General features: G+C 39.2%; 1 protein-coding gene and 1 long non-coding RNA gene across 3 annotated transcripts in view; one reads left to right on the forward strand and one right to left on the reverse strand.

Moving 5' to 3' along the window:
• Positions 1 to 22,696, reverse strand: part of sgip1a (SH3GL interacting endocytic adaptor 1a) — a 96,755-nt gene extending 74,059 nt beyond the window's left edge. The window contains exons 1-4 of the mRNA XM_084723731.1: positions 22,574 to 22,696; positions 17,213 to 17,290; positions 9,157 to 9,294; positions 3,364 to 3,408 (exon numbers count right to left, since the gene is read on the reverse strand). Coding sequence (XP_084579857.1) covers positions 3,364 to 3,408; positions 9,157 to 9,208 — 97 coding nt within the window. The 5' untranslated portion in view covers positions 9,209 to 9,294; positions 17,213 to 17,290; positions 22,574 to 22,696. The remainder of the gene's footprint in view (positions 1 to 3,363; positions 3,409 to 9,156; positions 9,295 to 17,212; positions 17,291 to 22,573) is intronic.
• The window catches only part of LOC146324397 (uncharacterized), a 53,835-nt gene continuing 48,272 nt past the window's right edge, over positions 21,906 to 27,468 (forward strand). For both annotated transcript variants that reach the window (XR_014771231.1, XR_014771232.1), the window contains exons 1-3: positions 21,906 to 22,045; positions 22,533 to 22,605; positions 24,301 to 24,432. This is a non-coding gene — a long non-coding RNA (uncharacterized LOC146324397). The remainder of the gene's footprint in view (positions 22,046 to 22,532; positions 22,606 to 24,300; positions 24,433 to 27,468) is intronic.

The following is a 27,468-nucleotide window of genomic DNA, read 5'->3' on the forward strand; positions in this document are numbered from 1 at the left end:
TCTGTATCTAACTACTTATATTAACTAATTCCCAGACAAAACATTCATAAAATGTGCCTTTAGTGCAAGTCATATACTGTATCATAAAACAAATACAGAATGGAAAACATAGAAATACTTTGGGTTGACTATTGAGGTTTGGTTATTGTGATGTTTGTTACTGTCATCCTAGGGGATCCCATATTTATAATTATCTGTATCTACACTTGCACAAACAGCCTGAGCTTAGTAGACATCAGTGAGCATGAGGTGGCTGTTTGCTACAAACTCGGCCAAGGGCAGAGAGGGTGTAGCCTTTATTATGGTCATTCTCTAAATTATATCTTGCTGAGCAGTCCGTAGTTTGTCTAATGACCTGTATGTGTCAAACAGTGAAGTTGTTCTGATTGTTGTCATTACAACATCTTCAGGCTGACTGAATGACTGTGCCCTTTTCATGCTACAGTAGCATGGCCATTATACACTGATATCAAACATTCAAGAGAAGCCATTATTGTTGCTGTATCAACCTTTTCAGGTAATTAAAATGTCATTCATTCAATTGAAATTTAGATCTACTCTGACTTCACATAATTGGCCAGTAATCACAGACCTTTATTTAGGATACATGGGCAGTTAACAATGGGAGGACATGAACGGTCCAGATCATGGCCTCCTACAAATAAACTGTTCAACAGATCTAACATTTGGTCAGTCAAACCTTACAATTCATTACACAGATATATGTTAGCTTTTAGAGCAGTTTTCACTGTATTATATGAGGTAGGATCTGCCATTTACTTTTCAATGTTATTTTGATGTACAATTTGATGTTGTTTGTTGTTTTTTCCATTTTGCCCAAGTGTACACTTCTTTATCTATTGGAAAAATTAATTTCCCTTCCATTTAGTTTGAATGACTGAATTAGTCTGATTGTTTTCATGGTCTTGACTCCTCCGCCAGCTGCGATAGCAGGATATTGTTACTGCAGAACTTGGAAATGTTGTCCAAGCATAACATTACACATAAAACAGCACCCTCCACGCTATCCTTATGAAAATATATGCCATGGTTCAAGCCAGTAGGCTCAGCATTCAAAGTAAGTAAAAATGTGGTGACTGTGACTTATGTATGGTTGGGAATTACTGCTGCAAATCACAAACTACTAAAAAATAAATAAATAAAAAAATAAAGCTGTCAAATACAGCCATTTTTTCAAATGCTCTTTCACACATGTACAGTAATACACAACAGGAAACTCTCTGTGTCAGACTCGTTCTCACCTACTGACAATACTTTGTTTGCCTTAGGTGAGGGGTGGTGCCTGGGTAGAGCATGCAGGGGGAGGAGGATGACTCCTCTATAATGATGACTGTTGTTGGGTTAATATCAATACCACATGTAGGATGCATCTCCATTATGAAAAAAAGAGTGGAAAGCAATATACAGGCAAGCAGTAAAAGAGTATGGGGCAGCAACACTGCAACATCATCAACATGCCCACTTGCTTGCTGAGAATTCTCTGAATAATGACCTGCTCTATTCACACATGGGCACAGTCTGATATTACGTATACTTTCTACGAGGCAGCTGGCAGGGTCAAATCAGTTTAATGTCCAGTCCAACTGATTTAGACATTTGGTTTCTCACATACAGCTCTTCTGAGTGATGTCTAGATAAGTTCAGGGCTGTGTGAAAAGGACTTATCCAAGAGTTGTCAATCCAAAATAAATACATAGGCTCCTACCCACCATTCAAATCCACATGAAATAGAGGTGTTAATCATAACTTTCATTATGATACAATATTATATTAATTCCTTGGAGAACGATACAATATTACGATACAGTATTTGCTGACATCAAAAAGTCTGCTAAGATTTTGATTTGATTCAATCCAGGGGCCTGTGATCAATAACACACATTATCATATGCCCATTAAACACATTCAATTACATTTATATCATCTCACAAAAGGCAACTAAACTATGATTCAACAATTGATACAGACATGCCAATGGAATTTCAAAATAAAGGCATATCTTAGAGATGACAATACAGATTGATGTTGTCACTTTAAATCTGTAATATTCAGTCATTAAACAATGAGTTGATATATTGCTCCAGATCAATGTATTGTTACATCCATATTATGAAACATAATTCTTTTTTCTCTGGTGTGAGATCACTGAGAGACAACACCACATGACCACACAGCAATCACATCATTCCTTTCGAAATACTGACAAACACAACCAGACGACAAGCTAATGAGATTCTTCCTCAGCAGCAGACACACTGGCATTGCATTTACAAAATGCACCGAAATAAACAGGCTTGAATGACAACATCGTCTATCTATTTGGACAAAAAATAACCACTTTCAGGTAAAGTAGGTAAATGCAGGGGATTAATATTGTAAGCAATACTGACAGACACGTTTTTGATAAATGTTTGATGCTTATTTCTCCATGACTGCCTCAAAATGTTGCCTATGTATCATGGACTATAAAAGCTTACATAACTCAAGGTTGATTCAGTCAAAGTCAACATACTGAGGTTGTTCTGGTCAAACAAATGACCAGTGCTTGTTAAATACAGGATGCCTGAACAATATGAAAGATAAGAAATAAGAGATATGAGACAGATGGATGGACGGAGGTTTCGTGTGCCAGCTGCAGAGCTGTAGGGATTCATCCCTCCATCACTGGCCTTCCCCCTGATGATGTCATCAATTAAAGGGACATGAAACTAAAACAGTCATCAATTCTCTGTTTCCTCACTACATTGAACCCAACAGAGATGGATCAGTCCAACCATGGGTGGGTACAAATGTTCGCATGCATCCGCCTGAACAGACATGCAATCCAAAAACGGCAACGTAGTGTGAGCAGATACATAGCAGAGTCATACGGTACTATGAGTGTGTATGTGCGTGCATGTGTGTTTCAGAGTACACCATACAAAGAGAATTTATACAAGTGAGCCAGCTGGGCACATAAGCCCTCCTGCACAATAAATCCAAATAATCCTTTACGATGGGAAGCGGGAAAAGGGGGGCTGGGGGGGCACTCAGACATATGCACACACACACACACACACACTCACTCACAAAGGTACACACGGTTCAATTAGCCTCGCCATTGTGCCTCTGTGGTAGACATTCAGTGGCTGTGCCCTTTTCCTGAGAATAACATGCAAGTCACCGGAATGTATGCACTCAAAATAGCAGGGCAGCTTATGACATTTGAACCTCCCAAACACACACAGACACGCACACACACAGGCTTGCCAGCATTGTAGGACAAGGACATAAAGGGGATTACCCTAAATTACAACAGAAAACTGGACAGCATAATGATAATAATTTAAAAAATCGTCTTACCTTCCATCATGGTTGCAGATTTGCATTCCTCTATCTCCAAGGAGCCTGAAATGAATATAGGAGGTGTGGGAAGGGGAAGAAGAGAGGAAGCCCCCGGTTACCACAGAGATACAGTAGAATTGATGGGCAGCAAAGCAGCCGTGTGCATGTGGCTAACGCCCTGGCTAACTGTGAGCCTCCGACACCCCCAGACGTCGCCTGTCAACCAGCCCAGGAGGGAGAGAGATACAGAGAGAAGATAGAAAGAGGAGGGGTAGGGGCCTGGCCGGGCGAGCTGCCGATCAGAGCTGGGGCTTAAGCCATGGAGGATGCTGCTCCTACTGCTGCTGCCACTGCTGCTGCTGCTACTGCGGCTCTAACCTACACATTCAGCCGAGGATGCTGAAAGGTGGGGGGGAAGCTAACTGGAAGAAAAAAATAAATAAAAGAGGCAGGGTAGAGAGAGAGAGGGAGGGAGGCGGAGAGAGTGAGAGGGAGGGAGGGTTGTGTGTGTATGTGTGTTTGGAAGGGGGGTGGGGTGGGGGGGTGGTAGTGTTGTGGAGGGGGTGGAGGCAGTTTGCTGAGGTCAGAGATGGCCTCAGCCAATCCAGGCCGCTCTCTGTGGAGTCACATGGCTTACAGCTTGAATCTCCTGACACTATGGCCCGAGAGAACGCTACATTAGTAACCTCTCTTGCCTGACAAATAATTGTGCGCATACACTAAACAGACACACACATTTACATGTCCAAATAGAGGCACAGAGAAAACCACCATACACATAGAGCAAATTCACATACACAAATGTGCTAAATACACACACATGCACCCCTCCCCTGCACCCTACCTTATGTCAATGCAGTGTGCCGAGCCTGCCCAGAGGTGAATGACATTAATTATTTGCTCACAGAGAGAGTAACGTGCAGGTGTGAGCCGAGCGACAACCCATGTTGAGGACACACACACATGCAGACTCTATTATAACACACCACTGCACAAAATATTTGCCCTGCACCCTCCTGCTGCACACACAGTGACTATTCCTGTAGTAGCTGCTTGTGTGTCCCTGCCTGTGTCCCGCCCCCGTAGGAATAAGGTGTGGTTTCACTCCGTCCTGTCTCTCCTCCTCCTCCTCTTCTCCCCCGGTCCCTCCCACCTTCCCTTCTCTCTGCCAGTCTGTTTCACTCTGCTGTCTTTTTCTGGCTCTGTGCTCCTTTCCCACTGCACCGGGGCGAGGATCGATCAGCGTGACGTTGTGACAACGCAGGCTACAGCTGCAGCCAATGAGCAGCAAGGCCTGATGACAGAGCAGCCCCGGGAGAGGGGTGCGCGCCTGTGTTTCTGCATGTTTGCTAATTAATTATCTATGAGAAGGAGGAGAGAGTGAAGAAGAAGAAAAATGGGAGGGGGGTGAATGTTTATGTGAGCAAACCAAAGAGCAGAGGAGACTGACAATTAGGCAAACCTACAAAACAACAACAACAACAAGTGGAACAGTGAAGTGAGACGTTATTAGGATTATTAGTGTGATTGTTGTAGTGGAAGTAGTCAATCACAGCCACAGTAGTGTTCTATATTGTATTATTTAAATAATACAGATATATTAAGTTTATTAAGTAAGGCTCGATTGATACTGGATTTTTTTGGGTTGATGCCAATACCAATATTAGAAGTAAAAAAATTCTGAAAGCGAAATATCGGCTGATCAAGCAAGAATGTGCAAGAATGTGGTTTCCAAAAACTTGTGACAAAGATATGTAGTTCAACATTGCTGTTCAAAATGACAGCAGGGCACTAAAATAGCAAACTTTCACTGGTATTTTCAATAATTATAAATAACTATAAATTAAAAAAAATACAAATATAATAAAATATATATTAAACTGATTAAGCAAAATGATCAAGTACTCATAATAATGATGCATATACCCTAAAACTAAAAAATGTAAAAGAAATATAAACTATCTGCTTTATGTTCTGTGAAAAAACGCCCAAAAATAATAGGGATTATATATATGTTGACACTGATTTAGACCAATATACCTTAGAAAGGCTAATATCGGCCAACTGATATATTGACGGGGTTCTAATAAATATTACTAAATATACAAGTCATATAATAGGTTGTAACGTTCAGATATCAACAAAGATATCATTAATTTAATTTGTTAATTTAAGAATTTCAGTTAAGTCATTGACATTTATTTGAAATAATAAATTGCAGTTTTCTTTATGAATCATATACATAAGTTTCACAAATTGTAAGAACTTGGTAATAATGTATTTAGTCTGTTGAAAAGGTCAGAAAAACTAAACACAATCATATAGTAGTAGTACACATACTTTTGTTAAAACTTACTCTATTAATAAGAGCATAATGAAATTACAAATGTTGCACAATTTGTCCATAAATTATTAGAGTCAAAATGTAAATATAATCTTACATGGGGTTATTTGCCTGGTTTTCCTCCTTGTATTACAAATGTAACATTTTTCACAGAGCAAGGACTTGATAGTCTTTTTCACGACTAGCTGATAATTGTTTATTGCGCATTAATTCCAAATATTACTTAATAAGTATCATAATAATGTGAGAAATCTGTAAGAGAGAGAACTCGGCTTCAATACTGCTTCATAACGACTTTTGAACGTTGCCAATATTTGTTTATTGATACCACTGATTTAATCAAAGTCATAATTTACAGCCTTTACGCACTTACTCATTATATCCACATTATTGATGATTATTTCTCCAAAAATCATATTGTGCTGATATTTTCTGAAAGCACCAATACAATAGTTTAATTATAATTCTTATAATATTGTTGCAGTATTGGCTTCTGGTTTAGGCATTTGGTAAAAAATATTGTGATACTTTATTTTGTCCATATTGCCCATCACTAATCCATCTTACACCTTGGGATCATATTTCTGCACTCTTTGAAAGTTTATGGTATGTTATTTTAAAGAAAATGTGTAAATATCATATTTCATAAGCCTTATCATCCAGCCCTATTGTTAATGCACAGTAAAATGTACAGTTTTAGTGAACGTTCCTATTGAAGCCCAGTAATCAGTCATTTGTCATAAATTGACTTACAGTCAACACCACTCTCTTGTCCTGACCTTGCGTGGTAAGCAATAGTTAATAAGAATGTATGTACAGAGTATGTGGTGTATAGGAGTTCACATAGATGACTTATGAATATATGGATCTATACTGTGTGTTTATGGGAGTGGGAAAATGGTAATTAACTTCCCCCAGACAGACAAATAAATCTCCTCTTCCTTCGTCTATCTCTGTCTTCACTCACGCTTTAACAAGAGCTAGCCGTGTGCCACTCCATGCCCAATGAATCCTCCTAAGTCATGCTGAAGCCCATGTGATGGTGATTCTTCCCTCCAGCTCGCTTTCTCTCTGTCTCATTTGGCACTTCTTTCATTTACTGATTTCTCCCCTTTCCCTGTTATTACCCCGTTATTTTTGTCAAGCTGCCTCTATGTGGCTAATTCTGACACTCTCCACCTCCCTCCTTTCATCCGTCTGTCTTTCCTTACCCAGCTCCTCTGTCTTAACACCCAGCAGATGCTACTGAAGAGAGGGTCCCCACCCTCCCAGCCAGCCCCCAGCTTTAACTCCCCTCCCCCTCGCCCCCAAACCTTCTTTTGTTGCTTATCTACCTCATCTGTTCTCTCTCTATTCCTCTATTTCCCATCAACTCTCTCTTTCCTTCTCCCATTTTCTTCTAAATCACTCCTCTTGTGTCACTCCTGCTAATTTCCTTTGCTGTGAGACAACCAGCATCTTCTCCTGCACTGCCATCTAGTGTTCACTGAGAATCATGACAGATATTTACCATTGCGTAGAGGCCTCACTGCTGAAGAGGTGAAAATATTGTGAATATTTATACTGCACTGTAATATCATTAATAAACAGTACTGAGCTGATATTAAGCCATTTACTTGTACAAAAAAGAGATGTGTATAGTGACTATGCAGCTGACAAACACTGTCATGCAAGTGGAGGAATGTAGAAGAAGGGAGGAGGAAGGGAGGGGGATTTGCTAAATAAAGCCTAATGCCCTATAAGCTCTGTTTTGGAGCTGCAGGAGTGGAGCAGCCTGAATAAAGACACACACTTATGTAATTTACTATGGAGAGGAAGAGACAATCACAACTATGTTACTGTAGATATGTGAGTATTTTCTGCAAAATATACCATTTCCCATTTAGACATTTTGTAACGCTAAATCTCACTCACATGCATGTCCATATTGTCCAAATTGCAACAATTCAATCATGTTTAAAAATACTACAAAATGTCTCTAGTTTTTTTTGGCTGTCAAGTGTTACATAAAAGTTTGAGGAGAAAAATGCGACATGATTTTGATTTTTGTATATAGCAAAAAATAACCAAATGGTGCTTTACATGGTTCAGTGAATGGTTCTTGAATTACAGGGCTTTGAAATCTTTGAGATTTGAAAACATATTTTATGGAATAATGGGGTGAGATGGGTGAAAATAAAATGAGTAAAATAAACTCTGAACAGAGGACATTTGACATTTTTATGCGCAAAAGAACAAAAGGTATCAAATAGTGGGTGAGATAAGTTGACATCCCTCTGTTGAGAACATAGTTAGACCTGAATGCTTTAGGTTTAATGAAAGAGTGGCAAACACTGATGAATAAAGCATGTTAGGATCATTAACAGTAACAGTGTGCTCATGGCTGTGATTTAAACATCTACAGAAACAAACTTTCCATTGAGAACTGAGACTGCCTGTGGTATTCTCAACTGTATGCAATACCACTGGCTTCTGCCTTTACATCAGCACTCGCATACTTACAAATGGACAAATATCAGCAGTCAATCAACAGAAAACATGTTCAGTATACCACTTCAATTTTGAACAACAATACCTAATAGTAGTAACAGCTATGTAGTCACAGCTGGAACTCCTGCTGTTAATGCTGTTCTTGTGCACTTCAGCATGTCACGTGATGTACACGTCATGTGACACTTACTATTAACTCCTGAGTTTAGTGGCACGAAACTGTAAATTGAGGGAAACAACTCTCTATTGTAAAGTCACGAAAAGAAATATTGATATGTCTTTACTATGTTAGTGTGACAGATAAACCACCAAGGTGACCTCAGCAAAGACCACAGCATGCAATTCCAATGGCATACTCATGTTGTTTCTGATCAGCTTTGGTAGCAAATATCTATTGAGAGATTTGAAACAAAAAGAAAGAAAAAAAGTGCATGTACTGTACTATATCTATATATCTAAAAAGGGTAGAGAACTATGCAGTTTCATGGGAATGAATGATGTGTGTTTAAATGCAATGGGAATATCTACTTCTTCCTCCCTTACAACTTCTACCTGTCTTTCTGTTTTTCTCTCTGCATGACAGTGTTTCCTGATGCACACTACAGTGGCTATGTAAACAACACACAATGTACACACTGTGTAAACACACAATCATCCCTATCCATGTGTTACAGCAATAAAATATCAGTAAGGTCAACAAAAAAGTGAAAGTAAGTGGTTATATAGGCTATATAACACAGCAAGTAACCACACTTTCTACTATGGTAGATACACTCATAACAAAACACACAGCACCCATTTCACCACAGGCAGTGACAAATGTGGAGTAAACCCAGTGACAATATAAAAATGTAAAAAAAAAGAAGAACGAGAAAAAAAAGTGACCTGCATCCCTTATTTTCACGTACACTGACAATGCATGCTCTCACTGCTGACAAGGTGTTTTACTGTACTGATGGTCAAGAAAGGGGTTTTACCTACTGTACTTGCAACGATGCGAAACCAGCCGGTACACAGCTCCTCAGCCATTTACACCTCTTTTCATGGATCCCCTTGTTCTCACCAGACAGAGGGGTGAGAGGGGGAGAGGACGAATGGATGACAAAGATATTTCACTGGAAAAGAGAAGAGGGAGACAAGAATGAGGAGTAACCAAGGACTCTGCCAGACTGAGCTGCTCAGAGGATGTGCATGCATGCCAATGCCGATACTAACGCATTATTTAACAACTGCGAGTGTACCGGTGGGCATAGGCATTTACACATGACTACACACAACCTGTGGAGAATAGTAATGTGGTACAATGGGCTTTGAGTCCAGACAAGTCGGGCAGTGAAGGTCAACATGTCCTTTTTACTGCAGTACAGGCGAATGCACACACAGTGAATGGTTTTCCCTATTCATGGACATATTCTGCAGTACAGAAGACAAAGACTGCATTGACTAAGACTGTATGTATGCATGTCACAGATTTGAGATGTTTTTACTGTTCATCTCTGCCACACTTTTGTTAAGGTATTTTTAAAAATTTAAAGGTTTAAATAGTCTGAAAGTGCCTCTGGATGATGGGTCTGGATAAACAAAACTATACTAGATATCTGTGCATGACATTCAAACTTTTTCTGAATGTGAAAAAAACATTCTCGGCCAATTTTGTAGACAACAACAAGCAACAGTAACAAGTATACTAAAGGTATCAAACCACAGTGAACATTGGCAAAGAAGTAGTCACAGTGATCACATGCTGAAAACAAAGTAGGGCTGGGAGATAAGGCTTATATGTATATGTATATATAAAGGAAAATTCAAAAGGGCAATATTTAGCTTGTGGGTTTCTAGCTGAAGAGGCCTGACCAATGTCATGATTGTCATGATATCATGATTTGATTTTTTTTCTCTCCTCTGAAGTTTGATATCCTTAATCTATGAAGCATCTGATTTGATTTGATTAAATAGCATTTTTTAAATGTAGGGTAGTACTAACATTATTAGAAAAAGTGACATTTGGCATTCTCAATTACAGGTGAACTGGACAAAAAAACAAAAAACAAAACAAAAAAAACCTTAATTTACTAAGTCCCAAAAGGATGTGCTCTTGGCGCCATCTGCTGTTTATTTGAACACAGTGCTCTTTTCTCTACTTATCAACCCCTCCATCTCTGGTCAACATCTGCAACTGCTCTAACTTTCCTTTTTCATGAAGAGTACAGGGACAGTAACTCCAAATTCCATGGAGGGGCATGCAGTTGCATCACAAAAACATACAAACATTCATTAAACACAGTGAAAATACGTATCCAGATAAAAAACATTATCTATTTTTGACTTCCAAGAATCCAGATAGGCCCACAGAATCTGCTCAGTCACATTCAGACTGGGTCACTGCAAAACTAATCCCAGTATTAGCTATGACAGTCTCAGGTGGCCTATAATAATTTAGCGTTAAAGACTAAGCTTGATACCTGCAGTGACACCAACGACATTTCACTTCATTGTCACATTCAAGCACATTGCTACACGTTCTCCGGACCTTATCTCAGTAAAACACTCTCTCCTGAGAGGAGAGCAGTCTCCCTGGCATTTAGACAGACAGCACTTACTATTCAGAAATAGACTATGGGCAAGGATGCTCTCATCTCTGGCACATTTGATATACCTCCCAGACAGCAGCTAGTGTAAAATGAGCCTGTTTATTTCAAAAGTAGTGGACGCAAAGGAGAAACACCCAGTCCACCTCGCTTGTTTCTTCTCCCCTAACCTGTACCTTGCGTCTGTCTCCATTTACCCCCCTCCCACATACACATACCCTACACCTCCCTCCCTCTGACCTACTTTCTCTCCACCTTTGCTCATGCCTTTCGCCTGTGGGGTGCAGTGTTGCTCTAATCTGGCTATTTTTCAGTGATGTCTCTCTGCATCTGTTTGCAGGTCCCAAACTGTTTCCACCAACAGCAAAAAATGCAAGATGCATTCAAATGGGTCATCGCTCTGTTACTGTATGAATACAGTTACGAAGGGAAAGCTGCATTTAGCAGCAAACTGCCGTTATCATCTGGCAAGTGAAGAACCTTTGGGAGTGGAGGATGAGGTATGGTGATGCCACCTTAGGTCCCTGAATCGCTGATCATTTATCAAATGTGTTCTAGTTCTATCCTCAATTTCCCCATAAAATAAAAATAGCAATCTTGCACAAATTATGTTGTTCCCTTTGCACTGGCAACAGCCAGTCCTGAACCAATCTGTTGATGAACTGACAAGATTATAAGACAAATTAAGAAAAAATAAACCAATGGCAATCGTGATACCTGATTAATTACTTATCATCTGAAAATGACAAAACTTTTCTGTTTTTCATATCTTTGCAAATGGTAACTAAGTTATGGTTTTCTGGCTGACAGTCAAACAAAATAAGCCATCTAGCTGCACCAAGTTGAGCTCTGAGAACATAGGGTGGACAATTGTATATTTTGACAGTTCAAAGACTAAACAATTAATCATTAAAAAAAATATCTGGCTGGCTATAGGCCTCAGCAAGAACAAAATGTAGAAGAATACTTCATAGTGTGCCAGGATGCAAAACTTAAAGGCGCTACAAGGAACTAGGGCTGACATGTTGTGGTTGGTTGGTTGGTTAATTGGTAGCTTCTTCGGGGGATGAAACTATTTACTGAGCATGTACTGGCTCCAAACTATCTGATGCCACGTGAGAGAAGCAGTACAAACCATTACATTGGCCCCCAGCCTCAAAGGACAAAGGAGCTGAGTGGATAAAAAGTTTATTTTTGATGGAAACGGGTGTGGATTTTACCCGGTTGGACTGCTTTGTTAACGAATGCCTGCCAGTCGCATTTCAAGCTCAATGATGTATAAATACCAGCAAATTGGAAAACTGTAAGTTTTGCCATGTTTTAAATTGTTTTAGTGTTTATTTTGTGTAAATAAACAGTGTTATTATTCTTTATGGATGCACTGGTCAGCAAATATAACATCACTTTCTGAGAGCCTCCTTGCCGGTTGGAGATGTGTAACCATGGAAACCTTACTTACATTTAAATTAAAGCATTACTGAATTTACACAGAGCTGCCTTGATTGTCATCTGACTTTGTCTGTCATGTTGTTGCTGTTTTCATCACTACTGCTTTGCATTGCAGGATATATTTGCCGGTGTAGTGTCAAGTGCTTCCACTATAATATTTCCCCAGGAAGAGTATACACCTCACATTCTATTGATTTCATACTAAGGTTTATCGTGAAAGTCATGACATAAGTAATTCCATTGGATTTCAAGGAGAACCCATGCATTAAGAATAATTACATAGAAATAGCCAAATTTCTTGCTGATGGTCTTGTTTGTTTATGTGGGTCACTAGAGAAACCAGACTTAAATTAAGTCTGTTTCATAACTAGTCCACAACTCTGTGTAGTATGGAAATTAGTGATAAAAAAAGAAAAAGAGAAACCAATTCACTGAGCTTCTATCTCTCTTCATGGTTATTAAGGTGAGCAGGATGATGACACTAATTCAGCACTACAGGAGCAGGGCAATGAGGACCAGGGAAAGCCCAGTGGCACATGACCATGCGGTGGGGTGAACCAAGCCAACAGGAAGAGAGAAGGGCGACTTTTCTCCTACTATCAAATCATCACGCTCACTCACTGCTCCGCTAGCCAACACTATCACAAGCTAGCGGTAAATATATAGTCATTCATGCTCTTCTTTTATGTTTTGTCACCTTTCACTAGACAAACCCTATATTTCACATTTTGTCCTTGGCAAACTTAATCCTTACACCCTTGTCACTGCTTACTTAACAGGAGTACACTACCCTCAGCTTTAGGCATGTCAACACAGAGGTGTTTTACAGACATGATGCCTCTCGGTTAACGTCATCTCTATACTGGGACTTCCTTGGGCTCATGCCTCAACTGTCACGTCTCATGTCCCAAAGCCTTGTGCCATTTCCTGCATACTGCTGAGGCAACATCCCTGCAAACCCCCACCCGACTCCATCTCTCCCCACCCCCAAAGTGCCCTGATGAGGGATGATGATTAGGCAGCAGTCATTAAACGTACACAGACAAACACCCACCCACCGATTAGGCAGCAGTGAGTGCAGTCAAACCAAAACAATCCACTCTCCACTCAGTGGTAGGGGAAGGCATGCGGGGCAATAAGGCGTGGTGATGGCAGGGTGCCATGTCGAGTGCCTACGTGCTATCCAGCCACTCATGATGCTCTCTGTCTGTTAGTACTGCCAGACAGACATACTGTACTGTTCTGTGTCATTACCCCACTAGCTGCCCTGCCCAGGGGGTTTAGGCACACACATACACAGAAACACATACACACTACATCAAGAAGCAAAGTTTTCTATGTAATTAACACCCACTTCCTAATTACTTAATGATGCTGAGGAGGCTGACGGCCAGCTCATAGGTGAATTTGGCTTGTTTAGTCTGATGCCGCTGGGGGTACACATACCTTTGTATGACTCATTACTCTAAGTTTGTATGGCAATAGTTAGAATAGAAGGAACTTTGACACTGTTCCCTCTGACAAATGGTACACTGGACACTTTTCTATTCTTCATTGTTAGATATTCAGTCCAACTTTGTATCAGTCATAGGTCCCTACATTAAGCCAGTACTAAAAACTGACTGGAGATTTGAAAATAATATGTGTAATATGTTGTTATAAGTAAGTCATTTATTCAACACACATTTTAAGAAAATATAATATTTTAAGAAATATAATAAGGTTTTACAACGAATCTGACAATGTACAGTCTTTGAATGCTGTATTTTCAACAACCACAAATTAAATTGTGACTTTCTTGACTTGGATCTTTTAAACTGACAAATATTACATGTGTAATTCAGACCCTCTAACACATATTGAAAATACATCCCCTGAAAAGAAAATTCCCCAATATGTACGCCTGGTGGGCGACCAGGCTTGCAATACACAGGGGAAAACAAAACAAGCCATTATCCTAAAGTATTGTGTAAATGCTTAACTGAACTTTGAGCAACATTCTGTAAAGACAGAGACGTGCCACGAGTAACACAGATGAGCAGCATGTGTCACACTAACAGTGGCCAGAACATGAGTGAGACCTGTCTTCATGTCAGCTGTGTGGAGTTCTTTTAAACTCAAGGAAGAAAAATGAAAAACAGCTGAGTGAAATTTATGCAATACATTTAAATTTAATTTTGAAAGTTTGAATGCTGCTAACAAATAAAAAACCTGTGTATGGAAAAGTTCAAATAAAGAGAACCAGCAGTATTGCATAACTGAATCATGTTGTGGGCTATGTAATTCTTCTTTCATGGGAGTAGAATATCTGTTTCATAGTTTGAGCATGAGGTTTTTAAGATGGCTGGGTTAAGCAAAGTGCATCCATACAAATATGTTATTAACAGCTTTACTGTTTAAGAGACAGAAAAAGACAATACTGGATTGGTACAGCCTGGGTATCGGCAGGATACATCTTGGTGTTGGACCTGAAAAAGTGGTATTGAGCCATCCCCAGTTAAAAGGCTCACTTCATTACAAAATTCAAACTGACATGCAGAGATTTGCAACTTGAAGTTATAGGATGGCTACGTTTCCCACTGCCCCTCTGCCCTGTAGCACCAGGTTTTAATAACAAACACCATCAGCCTGGACCATTCTCTGACCCCAAACCCCATCCTGAGTCAACCCCCCTGTTATAAGCCCCCTCTGAAAACCCAGTCCTCCCCTCCAGCCACAGAACAGGGGATGGAAAAGATGAGCTCAACCCTCTGACACTGGGTCGGTCTGGTCTGCGGTCTCCCTAATGGTCTCCGGGATGTCAACACCAGTCCAATAAGTCCTTCTTACTCACACCAATTACCATTTGCACACAGGGCCCAAGCCTAAATAAACAGAGCCCAAACTTGCTATACAATCAGCTTATATCTATAAACAGTGGAGGAGTTTAAATTAGGCCACTCCCAAGAGTACCTCTCTTTGCTTGGACAGCCAGGCTGAGATGACAGAATGGAGCCAGATGAACTCACTGCGGGGAGTTTCAAAGGAGTATTTTAAAGACAACAAAAATAGCACATGGATGAGTTCTATACTGCCTAATAGCTTCTTTGGATAATTCAAACAGAGTATTTTAATATCCAGTTAAATAAATTTTAACTGGATATTATTTTATTTGAAAGGTTTGTTTCCATTTAACTGACGAATGACTTCCATAAAGAGGAAATGACTCCCCTGCCTAAAGCTAAGGTGGGAACAGAAAATCACAGAGTTGTGTAGTGATGGACAACAAAAAAAGAGAAAAACATGCCTACGCTTGCTTACTGGCTCACTCTGGTTTGGCTGGACACCCACGACAAAGTTGCTAATATAGGTTATGTGTGTGTGTGTGTGTGTGTGTGTGTGTGTGTGTGTGTGTGTGTGTGTGTGTGTGTTTGGTGACGTCTTGGTAGGAGCACAGATCGGCCTCCCAGTGACGCATTTAAAACTGAACCCATAATTCATGAGGCATCTTAAAATAGGAGTGTAAATTTTGAAGATCCGCTCTATCTGATGGCGTGTCAGAGTAGTGACAGCAATGAACCTGCCTCTGACATATTGTAGTGGGCTATGAGGCAGACTCAAAGCCATGATGTAGGAGAAATATGGTAAGGTTCACAAAATGATCAGAATTGTATTTCTGTTCTCCCTCTTTTTAGAAGCCTTTTAACTAGGCTGTAAAAAGAATTGAGCACAATCCAAAGATTCAGCACTCTTCCTGAGTCAGGAGGGCAGAGGATCGGTAACTCAGCAGGAATCTTCTACTATGGTCCAAAATATGTTCAAATGTGTTTTTATGTGTGTGTGTTATGGGTGGTAGCAGATGGGTAATCCTGGAACTACACAGCATTTCTTTTAGCATATTTCAGCTCATTTCAACACGGTATGTATAATCCTATATTCCTGTCTTTCGTCTTGTTTTAAAAGGCAATGTATCCATGTCTGTGATAGATATGATATAGCCTATATCAGCCAATATATCAATTGGCCATGTTCTGCTGTCTCTGCAGTGTTGTGGAGACTGCAATGTGCCTGGACTGTGTGGAGTGCATGTTTGTAGGGCATACCTATACATGCCACATCCAGATGCATACATGCATTCACACACACACACAAAGGTTATTATTGTTAACTAAAACTAAACTGAAAGTAGGTGTGACAAAACACTTTTGTGAAATGAAACAAGAATTAAAATCTAGACTTCAGACAAAAAAAAGAAAACCAACTTAAACAATTGTGTACTCACAAAACTAACTCCAATGAGAAGCCATTGGTGCATATGTTTAGTGAGTCCATTGTCTTGTGTTTGTAACACAACTGCAAAAAGGGAAATCAAGCAATCCACTTCGGAAACTAACTGAAACTAAAGTGAAATAAAAACAAACATTAAAAACAAAATAAAATGAAAAATACAGAACTATAATAATTCACAGACAAATGCTAACACACACACACACACACACACACAATATTGGAGATGACTCATCAAAGGCCTTTCCACCATGCTGGAGATGAATGAATTTGACAGCACATAATATACACAATTATGTCAAAATACACACTCCTATACAGTATATAAAAAACACACTCATATCCCTGTGCATGTACATACACACATGCACAAGCACTTATACCCAGAAGGCACAGCATGTCTTACTCATTGCTGATTTGTTTCGTACCATCTCTTGAGCGTCAAATAATAAAGCATATGTTCTCCTCTTTCCCTCACAGAAAGCTGCAGCTCACCCACACACACACACACACACACACACACACACACACACACACACACACACACACACACACACACACAGCTCACCCAAATCCCTCACACACACACACACACACACACACACTTCCGGTAAACCTCTCTGCCTCAAAATGAGCAGCCTCTGCAATGCTGACAGACGCACAACTATTTTAACATCTCTAATACATATTTTATACTGGCGAAATACAGAATTTTTTAAAACACACCTACCTCAATGTGAAAAGTCCAACTCTATCGTTTGATTAAGGAATTTATAGTTCCTGGATGCTCTGTGCTTTCCCTTGTGATCTGCAAATCCAAAAAAACATTTAACCTGATTAGACTAAAAACACACATACAGATATATATATAGATAACTGGCAGACTGTGTACTTGAACAAGGTGACTTGTTTGTGTCTTTAGAAAACCCCTTATGTATTATACTTAAAACAAAATGTGCAGATAAATTATGACACAGTTGATGGGTTTGTGGGACAAATGGTTGGTGGTTTCCCGAGCAGGCAGACAAGCCTGAATGACTGATATTCTGCTCCTCCTCACTACCACACGTAAAGGCTTCCCCCATCAACAGTCCACGGCAGATGCAGCATGAATGACTCACTCCTCCAACAGCAACAACAACACTTTCTCTATTTAACCATGCAAGTCAGCTGAGGACACATTCTTACTTTCAAATTTATTTCTATGAGCTAAAATTTTCAAGGAAAAAGGTCTGGTAAATTCAGAAATTGACATCACTGTAATGTAATGCAGACTTTTGAAACTAAGAAATGACAACACTTAAGCCATGTCACGATACAATAATATCCAAAATCTGAGATGACATCTAGTCTCATATCACAGTATCTGTTGCACTAAATAGCTTGCTGAAAGGCACATCCCTTTTACAGTAATGTTTCTCATTCATTTATGAATACCAAAATCAATCAATCTTTGGTAACAGGTTCATTTGTTTGAATGTTTATCAAATTGTTGTAATTTTGCATCTTAAATGTTTTGTCAAGCAAAGCTGGCAAAGGAATGATCCAGAGAAGAAGTACAATTTCATAGTCTGCTGTTTGACTTATTTGTTTTTCTTGGCCATTCCAACTGGAAAAACTTCAACAGGTCTGAACAGGTTATGCTCGTTGCATGTCTCTTTCCCACCAGCCTTAGGAAAAACTACAGTTGAATATGCTTCACAGTGGTCATAGAAATAAATGTTAAATGGATTGCAAAAGCTTAAAAACGTAAATGTAGAATACTTTTATATTGCATTAAAAGTCTTCCCGTCACCTACAGCTCTGCTACTTTATTTGAAAATATTTTTAATATTTTTTCCATGTGCGAGAGGGACAGTGCTGGGTTCATGGGGAGAGCCTTGAATCCACTGTCTGATAATGCTGCATTTGAGGGTTTTCACAGCTCAACACAGGAAACAGAAATGAGAAACTTTCCCAGGCTGAATTCCCAGGCAAAGTCCACCTAAAACTAAAACCTCATTCCTCACTCATCACTCTCAAGCTTGGCAATCGCTTCTCTCCCCCACAGCTTTTCCCACATATCACAAACCTCTATTTGAACTCACTCTGCTCCAACACTCACACTTGCAGTAGGCCTCTGGGATATTATAGCTGTCCCAACGCGATACCCAAGCCCAGAGCTGCGTCTAATATCCGCACAGAGCTTTCGTTTACAGACAACCGTTAAATGTCTAATGTCACTGTGTTAAAGGAAAGGTCCACAATTTTTCAAGCCTGTCTTACAACAGTCATTAGGGATACATTTGTGCAAAAAACACATTAACCTTTGAAGATATCCATTTGATTTGTCTGACTTAGACTACTAAAACTGCATATTAACTGAAAAGGACGAATTATTACAGCAAGAAGAATATGTTGCAGTATTCACATGGGCACCTGACTATTGTTTTAAGACACACTTCAAAAACTGCAAACCTATCCTTTCATTTCTAATGAAATTTGCTTGAATAAATACAAAGCTGTGTCAATTTTTTTTCTGAGATTATCTGACATAATAACTACCATCAACACACCTGTTTTTGAAAAACCTAAAATGAACTATCGAAGAGTGAACACATGGTGAAAGTGACTCAGACTGTGGCCAATCTATGCCAAGACCACCGCTGATACAGGAGGAAGTGCTGGAAGGGAAGCCAGACCCAGAACTCAGGTGTAGCTCCATGTGAATCATCACATGCAACAACACCTATTCAGTTTAACAAGCAAAATTAAGTACAACACATCAATATTCTAATTGGACACAAATATAATCACATGCTGCTGTTGTACTTCCTGGCCTCTGATATTTTGATCCAACCCTCCCTAGGCATCAATACCACAGTTCTTACAAAACATACTGCAATTAATCAAACACATTATTAATTTTACAAACAAATGCTATTTTTTTTTCAGTTGTACCAAACCTCATGAGCTTGGCCAATCGACCTGAATGAAATGACTGGAGTAAACTGATGCCAAAACATAATTAATTAGCTGTTTCAGAAAACAAAATCAGATCAGTTTTGTGTAACCTTCTCTTCTGTGGCCCTTGCTTTCACGTGCTGGATTGCAATATTACATAATACACTTTAACTAGCTGCTAGACTGTCTCCATTGTGTTTATAGTATCATCAGGGGTTCAATGATTTCATAGCCTATGCCAGGACCCAACTGTGTAGCTTGTATCCCAAAAAATACACCCTTAACTCTCATAAAAACTCTGAAGACTGATCAAGAACCATTGTTATAAATTTGGAATTCAGGTAAAAGGACCCATTACTTGTGATCACACTGTAATCAGCATCCACAACGACAAGCTTATCTTTGCAACAAATGAAATTATGCACTATGTACAATTATAATTGTACATAGTGTCAAAACCTACAGCAACATTTTCTGCAGTCAAGTGCTAAATGGCAAACACAGTCCCAGTCCTCCTGGTTTTGCAACCAGTCTGAATTCCTGAACCCGGCGTGTGCAAAATAGTCAAGTCAATTACAAACACTTATCTTCGACTACAATTGAATTATGTAAAACACTATGGTTAAGATAGCAGCATTTCAACATCTAATCATTTCACTAAAACAAATCTGGCTGGACACTTTATAGATAAAAAGTGATGGTAAAATACATCTGTAAAGTGCATTAATGTGTATACATTATCCAAGACAGCTTGTAATGAAGTTCATCTTACTCAGGAGTTCAGATTAAGTGGCATCAGCAGAACTGGGGTTAACCTCCTCTTTCAATTCCATTACTAAGGCAGGTGTCATGAAGGATGATGATCCCAGTTACCAAAGAAATGCCAGTTTATGGTTTCATTTCCAAGGAAAAAAAAAGACTTTTAGTTTCCTTTTTCATTTCTAGCATGTAAACTTCCCTTGCACATGGTTTCCATGGTTACGGGAATATTACTTCAGTCCAAAAATACACAGGCCAGGTCTGAGGGAAGTACATCGTTTCCTGTAAATTCATTTGGGTACATTTATCATGGATTCGTAGCTATGATATCATTTACCGCACAGGACAGGGCTTACTTTCCATTTCAGCATTCAGATGTGCTGAAATGATTAAAGCTGGAAAATAAAATGGATCTATAGTAGCTAAATTCTCCCACAACAAGAGGTTGTAGCCCTACAATGAGATAACCCATGGAGTATTTTCTGTCCTCACTAATTCTAGAAAAAGCCCACAATGACTGCTTCTTTACTTTGCCAGGTTTAGTCAGTTTTATACTTTTTACTAATACCATTATTAGTGTAATGACAGCAATGGTTTTGTGTTTGGAACAGGCCTATGTGAAGGGCCCAGATGCTGGGTCATGTCAAACAATTTTCCTACAACTGATCAGCATCATGCTCAGCCATAATTTATTGCTAGCTAATTGAATTTGTAGTAGCACCTGACTGATATATCCATCAACCAATTATTACTGGCCCAATACTTGCTGCTCAGAGCTATTTCTGTATTGGTATCACCATATATGTTGTCCAATATGAAAACTTTTTTTTTAACATAATGCAGATTGTTTTTATTAGTTTTATATTCTATGTAAATTTGATCCTTTCACTTAACTCAGGTTTAATATATATAGTTATATACATAGATTTTGCTCTACTTATGTTTTTGTGTTTAGAGTAATTTATAATTGTGAAAATACCTGTGAAAGTTTACTGTTTCAGTGCCTTGACATCATTTTGGACGATAAAGCTTATTACTAAACATCCTATCTCCATTTCATATCTTTGTCACGAGTGTTGACAACTTTTGAGGGATCACTGCAAAAACTGGTATATCTATATTCTGTATAAAGAATATTAGCCAATGTATCGTATCATATATCATATATATTTAAGATTTTTTTTTAAAAAAAAATGTAATTTAGGCACTGTCTAGCATCTAGCCTAGCTAGAAGGTCTCTCCTGTAGAGTTCGCTAACTAGCGTTAGAGTTGCTTTACAGTTAGCAAATAACTGTTGCATTAATGTTTACATTTAAATCTCAGCATTTTATTTCTCTCAAAGATAAATACCCTTACCGCTATTTGGACCGACTTTTGATTCTTTGAAGTATCTTCTGTTCAGGCAAAACAAATCTTTTCTGACTCTTGCACAACTGGGAAAAATTCAATTCCTTTCAAAACTTACGACCGTTTTTGCCAAAGATTGTGGTTTTGCTCAGCCAATCAAAGATGGCCGCCTGAAGTGACAGACTAGCTGTTACCTCCTGTTCCGCTTGTATTATGCATCGACTTTTTTTTATTGTCAGGTCAATGTATCAATTTAACTTAACGCAATTGTCTTTAATATAAACGATTCTTAAATATTTTTACTCATTTTGTCTCGCCGTCTACGACACCCAGAGACAGACGAAATTAAAAAATAAATACGTCACTTCCTGCTAGCCTTGCCGTTTGGCTGTTAATCGTTCGAGAAGAGTTGAGAAACTTGTCAAAAATCTTCAATATCGTCCCAAAAATGGAATATATTTGTTCCAGCTTGATAGAAGTATTCTAGAAATCTGGAAATATATTTTAAACAGTGGTACGTTCGGTCAAATTACCTTTGGGGCACATTTCATTGCTACATTTCAGAGAAAAACGCATAAATTAAGCTTGACCATTAATGTCAAAAGTTTGAAACGTTAAAATGAGGATCATGCAATCTGGTGTTAGACAGACTAGCTACGTGCAAAACACAAAGCCACATTTCAGCAGGTATACCCAAGAAAAACAGAAAGTTATCAGCTTGTCTTAAAGCATAATGTTACATACTGTTTTTTCTGGCTGGTGAAGCAGAATAGCTGAATTGGGATTTCAACACCATGTGTAACTGCAAGCCTTATTTAACTAATGTGGCTGATTCACACACCTGACCAGGCCCTCTTCCAACCCCCTTCTGGTTAATAATTAATCCACATGGTCCAGGAAAGTAATTTCTTCCAGCAAACGACAACATTTTGACGTGCAGCTCAATAGCGTTGCATAACAAGGCCCGTTCATTGATTGTTTTTCCCAAATGTTTGTTTCAGCGAATGAGACCAGACTTGGCCCGACAGCATGCAAACTGTACCTGATCCGTGTGACGATCCTCTTCTCTTACCGGTATGCAGAAAGGCTGTTTTACTGCCAAGTATTCATACTGTTCTTTATGAATGCTGGGTGTCCGACCGCAGTTTACTGTTGTGGTCGGTACGCATGGCATGCATGTTTGTCAACGCCTGGAGGCAATGGGTGTGTGTGTGTGTCTGTGTGTGTGCGCAGGGGGAGAGAGGACCTGCTGGGCCTGTTGGCAAATCTGCTCCCTTTTCCATTACAGCGAAAAGGAAGGTTACAAACCTCATTAAACAATCGAGAAACTGTAAAATGTACAATTACATTTTATTCATTTATTCTACTTAATGTCTTATAAAAATGTGATCTATCATATGTGGCAACCAAATATTTTTTTAATGATCAGTTGCTGATAATATTGTTGGTAAAAACCTGATCTAGAAAGCATTGAAAAATATTGAAAAATGCCCTTATGGTTTCCCACAGCCCCAGGTAACGCTTGCTTCTTTTGTCTGACCAACCCAAAATATATTTAATTAAATATTATAGATTACATGTTGTCAGATATGAGAAGCTATCATATTATTTGATTGCTGTAGATAATATTTTGGAATCCATATATTAGGGCCCGACCGATTTGATTAGATGTTTGGTGCTGATGCTAATATCAGGGAGTAAAAAAATCAGATTTTTGGCTGATATTCTTTGCACAGAATATAAAATATAGAATATATACATAAACACACATTTTTGCAGTGATCACTTATAATGTGTGAACATATATAATGAAGACAGTAAAGTTTATTGTCAAAAATTATTTCAGGGCATTGAAACAGTAAACTGTAACAGGTATTTTTATTATTAAAAATAACTTTAAATAAAAAAAAAAAATGCAAATTTAGCCAAACATACATCGATTGACTGATATATCATTTGGGCTCCAGAATGTATGCTAAGGACCCACACAAGGGACCACTAGTATCTAAAACTGGGCCCCTGGACCACAGTTGTAGTATATTTTAGTATATTTCTATTTTCATTTGTAAACCATATTTTACGATTACAATCTTTAGCTGCTTGTATCTGTGTGTGTGTGTGTGTGTGTGTGTGTGTGTGTGTGTGTGTGTGTGTGTGTGTGTGTGTGTGTGTGTGTGTGAGAGAGAGAGAGAGAGAGAGAGAGAGAGAGAGAGAGAGAGAGAGAGTTTATCTGTGTTAGTACCTGCTGTACAAGACATTGCCTGCATGTAACTGTGGCGATCTTATCCCACAGAGAAATGTCTAGAGAATGTCTCACCATTCAACTCTAGCACAGTTGCCATGGCAACCTGATCGACAGAGAAGACTTTGTCGTCCCTGTGATGGGATGTGAGAGAGAAACCCTGTCAAAATCCCGATTCACTGCGTCTCCTGTCTGGTTCCCAATCTCTCCCTCGTTCTCTTATATTCTCAGTCTGCACGTGTATTAATTCGCTCACACACGCTGGCATACACACATGAACACACCCCCTAATCAGTTTGTTGTGGGAACACGGCCTGTCTACCAGGGCCAGCTTAATTGCAGTAAGGTCGATCCATATTGTTACGCAGAAACAATATTTTTAGAAACAGTTTTTTGGGTGAAATCTTTAGTGCTAGGCAGTTATTTCTTATTGGCACTGCCCTGCATCTGTCATCAACAGTTTGATCCATACTGAGATGTACTTTTACTTCAATTCTGAGCCACCGCCTTTTCTTTATTTTACTCAGAACTCTGATGCTGCTGCTGCTGGATAGGTGAAACTCATCGCTCCTGGTGCCCAAAGGCTCCTTTCATGTGAGGATTGACCCATGTGTTGACACAGTCCAAGATGTCTTCAACCACAACTCGGATTTATCCAGGTTTGTTTGAAACATTTGCTCCTCTCTTCTGTGAGGCCAGACCAGGCCACCGCACATGCTCAGTTCAACCTGTCAGAACAAATCAGGCCTCCAGCACTAAAAATTGTGGCAGAAAATTGAGGCAGGAACAATATATAGAGAAAAGAGGGATAGAACAAACCCGAGCTGAAATGGAGAAATGAAGTAGGAAATAGAAATTAACAAAAGCCGCATTTAAAGGAGAGGGATTGGGTCCTGCTCTATCAAATACCTCATTGATCTCCAGGGTGGAATTGTTCACGTTACAGAAGCTCCCATTCAAGAATAGAAAAAAAAAATATATCACAAGCAAGAAATAAGAAAGTAGAAATGAGGACCACGTTAGAATATGTGCATCCTGTTACAATATACTGTATAAGAAACAACACATAACAGAAAAAATATGTGCACTATTATAATATGTAACAGCAATGTGTACTGTATGAAAAGCAATATATACTGAAAAAAGAAAAGTAGAAGAAATAATAAATAAGAAATGTATTAAATGATTATAATGTCAAATCAGTGGTGCAAAATTGAGTGATTTTATTGTGTGTGAGGGTAGCTTATGTCATTTGTGTGTTTCTGTCAGCTCTACATTTTTTGATCCAGATGAGAAGGGGCTAAATAGACACTGCCAGCACTGTTCTACGTGCTGATAGTTTTCACCCTAACCCAACTTAAAGACTAACAGTCCATATAACATACCATAAAGCTTGCAACAAACTATACCTAACAGCACAATGATTTATCAGCTATGTTGTTTACTGCCTTATGTGCCCGTGTGGATGTTTTTCTGTGGACCACCTCTGCTTTGGTCAAAATAAACCCTTAATTCACCAAGTTGGATGTGAAAATATTCTGGATATACAAGCTGTTTATCGCTGCTGTCTCTCTCTCCCGATGTGAGCCTCTTTTGTTGCTGGGTTAACTCTATTTGTTGGTCAATGCTGGTGATTCCTATTGCTGTTTGTCTGTCTTGGAAACAGGATTACTTGTCCTCCATTGCACTTTCTTAAGTTTCTCCCATTTATTTGTTCTGGTAAAGTTTCTTTTTTCCTAGTCTTAAAATGATTTAGTATTGTATCCTGTACAGATTAAGTCCTCTCAGAGAAACATAAGTCTTAAATAAATAAATTTTACTTGACGAAAAGGAGCCACCAGGACAACACCAGTCTGTTTTACATGATGTAATAGTTTTGAAAACCATTAGACATATTGTTTGTGATGGTAGGTTGTGTAGTCGTCAGAAAATGTGTTGTCAAACAAGAGGACTCAAGCTTCAAGCCCTGGAGCTGACCTGTGTGTGGCTGTCATTAACCATAAATGCGCTGAAGTACAGGAGATTACTGGAAGGAATGGCATTATGGGAGAACAATGAGCGAAAGACACACACACTCACGTAAGCCAAAGAACTGTTCCCATGTGCTGCAGACCTCTATGATTTGTGGCAAGTGCGTGAGAGCAACAAATTATTTATAAATTTTAGAGTAATATAACCAAAGGGCTCAGTGACACAGCTGTAGAGGAAACGGAGAAAAAGGAAACAGAAATGACTGTGAAATTGGTCACGCTAAGGAAGAACATGCGTTCCTCATTCTAGCTCTCAGTTGGTCCTTTTTTTTTTCCTCCCCTACTTTTTCTACTGAGTGAGCAGTTGAGACAGTTACTCACCGTTGTTTATGTCTGTTCACGTCAGTGATTCAGAGGAAGAGTTTAATAGATATGGACAGTTCTTTTCGATGGCTTGTTGCAGGGCAGGCAGGTCACACCTCTTGCTTCTCTAGGTGACGAGGTTGAAGGCAGTTACAGTCAACGTTTGATACTGAGGTTGTAAATCTCTGGAAGCATAAAGTGATGCTGAAGGCACTTACGTCTTTTACCAGACTAAGTAGGTTGTGACGATGATAAATGAACAGATTTTTGGAAGCAATCAGTAACTCATGTATCTACTGAGTTTTTTGAACCTTTGTCCATGTAGCCTATGAGTAAGATTTTTTGGCTTACTTCTGTGGCCTGTGTCTAAACATTCAGCCCACTGAACAAGTCTTATCATCATATCAATCTAATCATTCATCTGTCCTTGCTTTGGCTGTTCCCAGAGGTTTAGTTCTTTTGACCTAAATTGGTTGTTTGGGTGTTTTCTAATATGGGGCTTTGTGCTACAGTAAACTAAAGCAACGAGCCCCTGAAGGCCATGAATTTTAGAACCACTACGGGGCTTCATATTGTGCCTAACAACGCCTTTAGCTTAGCACTTTGTTTCTCTTCGCTTGAGAGTGTGTTTGGTGTCGGGATGTTTTTTTTGCATCCTTCTTGAACAAAATGATTGTTGTTCGTGATCAGGATCTTTTAACAGATACCAGGAACAGCTGATCAGTAGATCATTGATTTTCCGGTTAAACCCTGTATGTAGGCCAACATAATCACTGAAACCACAGACTTCACCTTTCCTGTTTTTCATTGTGGCATAAAACTGCTGGAGAGCACTCAGTGACCACATAGTCTGTTTAACAGCTGCCACCTTCATTTTCCATCGCTTTAGTTTCTCTTTCATTGCTATCAGCACGTCTGCTTTCTTTTTGATTCCCCCCCTCTATCCTGTCCATCTATTTCTACCACTCCTCTACACTTGTTTGATTCCACTGTGTACGACTGCATCGCGTTATGGCTGCGCCACGTACACTTGAGCTGACCACAGCCACCAGCAGTGCTGCCGCGCTTCCCAGGAGCAACTCGCTGCTCTGCTCTGCTTCAAATATGCGCCAAGTCTATTTTGAATTTTTTTCAGCATCTCTTTATTTCCAACAAGTGTACCATAAACCAACATCAACATGTAATGATACAGTCATAAGTGAACAGTCACAGTCATAAATTTCTGCATGTCCCTCATCCCTTCCCTCCCCAAAGTAAACACAACCAAAAAAGGAAGAAATTTTCTCTTTTCAAAATAAAACACACAATGCAGACTTGCGATCATAAAAACAGACAAAAAACAAACTATTTATATACGTAGCC

This window comes from Lutjanus erythropterus, chromosome 7, assembly GCF_056507025.1.
Source record: "Lutjanus erythropterus isolate fLutEry1 chromosome 7, fLutEry1.hap2, whole genome shotgun sequence".
NCBI classification, from domain to species: domain Eukaryota; kingdom Metazoa; phylum Chordata; class Actinopteri; order Lutjaniformes; family Lutjanidae; genus Lutjanus; species Lutjanus erythropterus.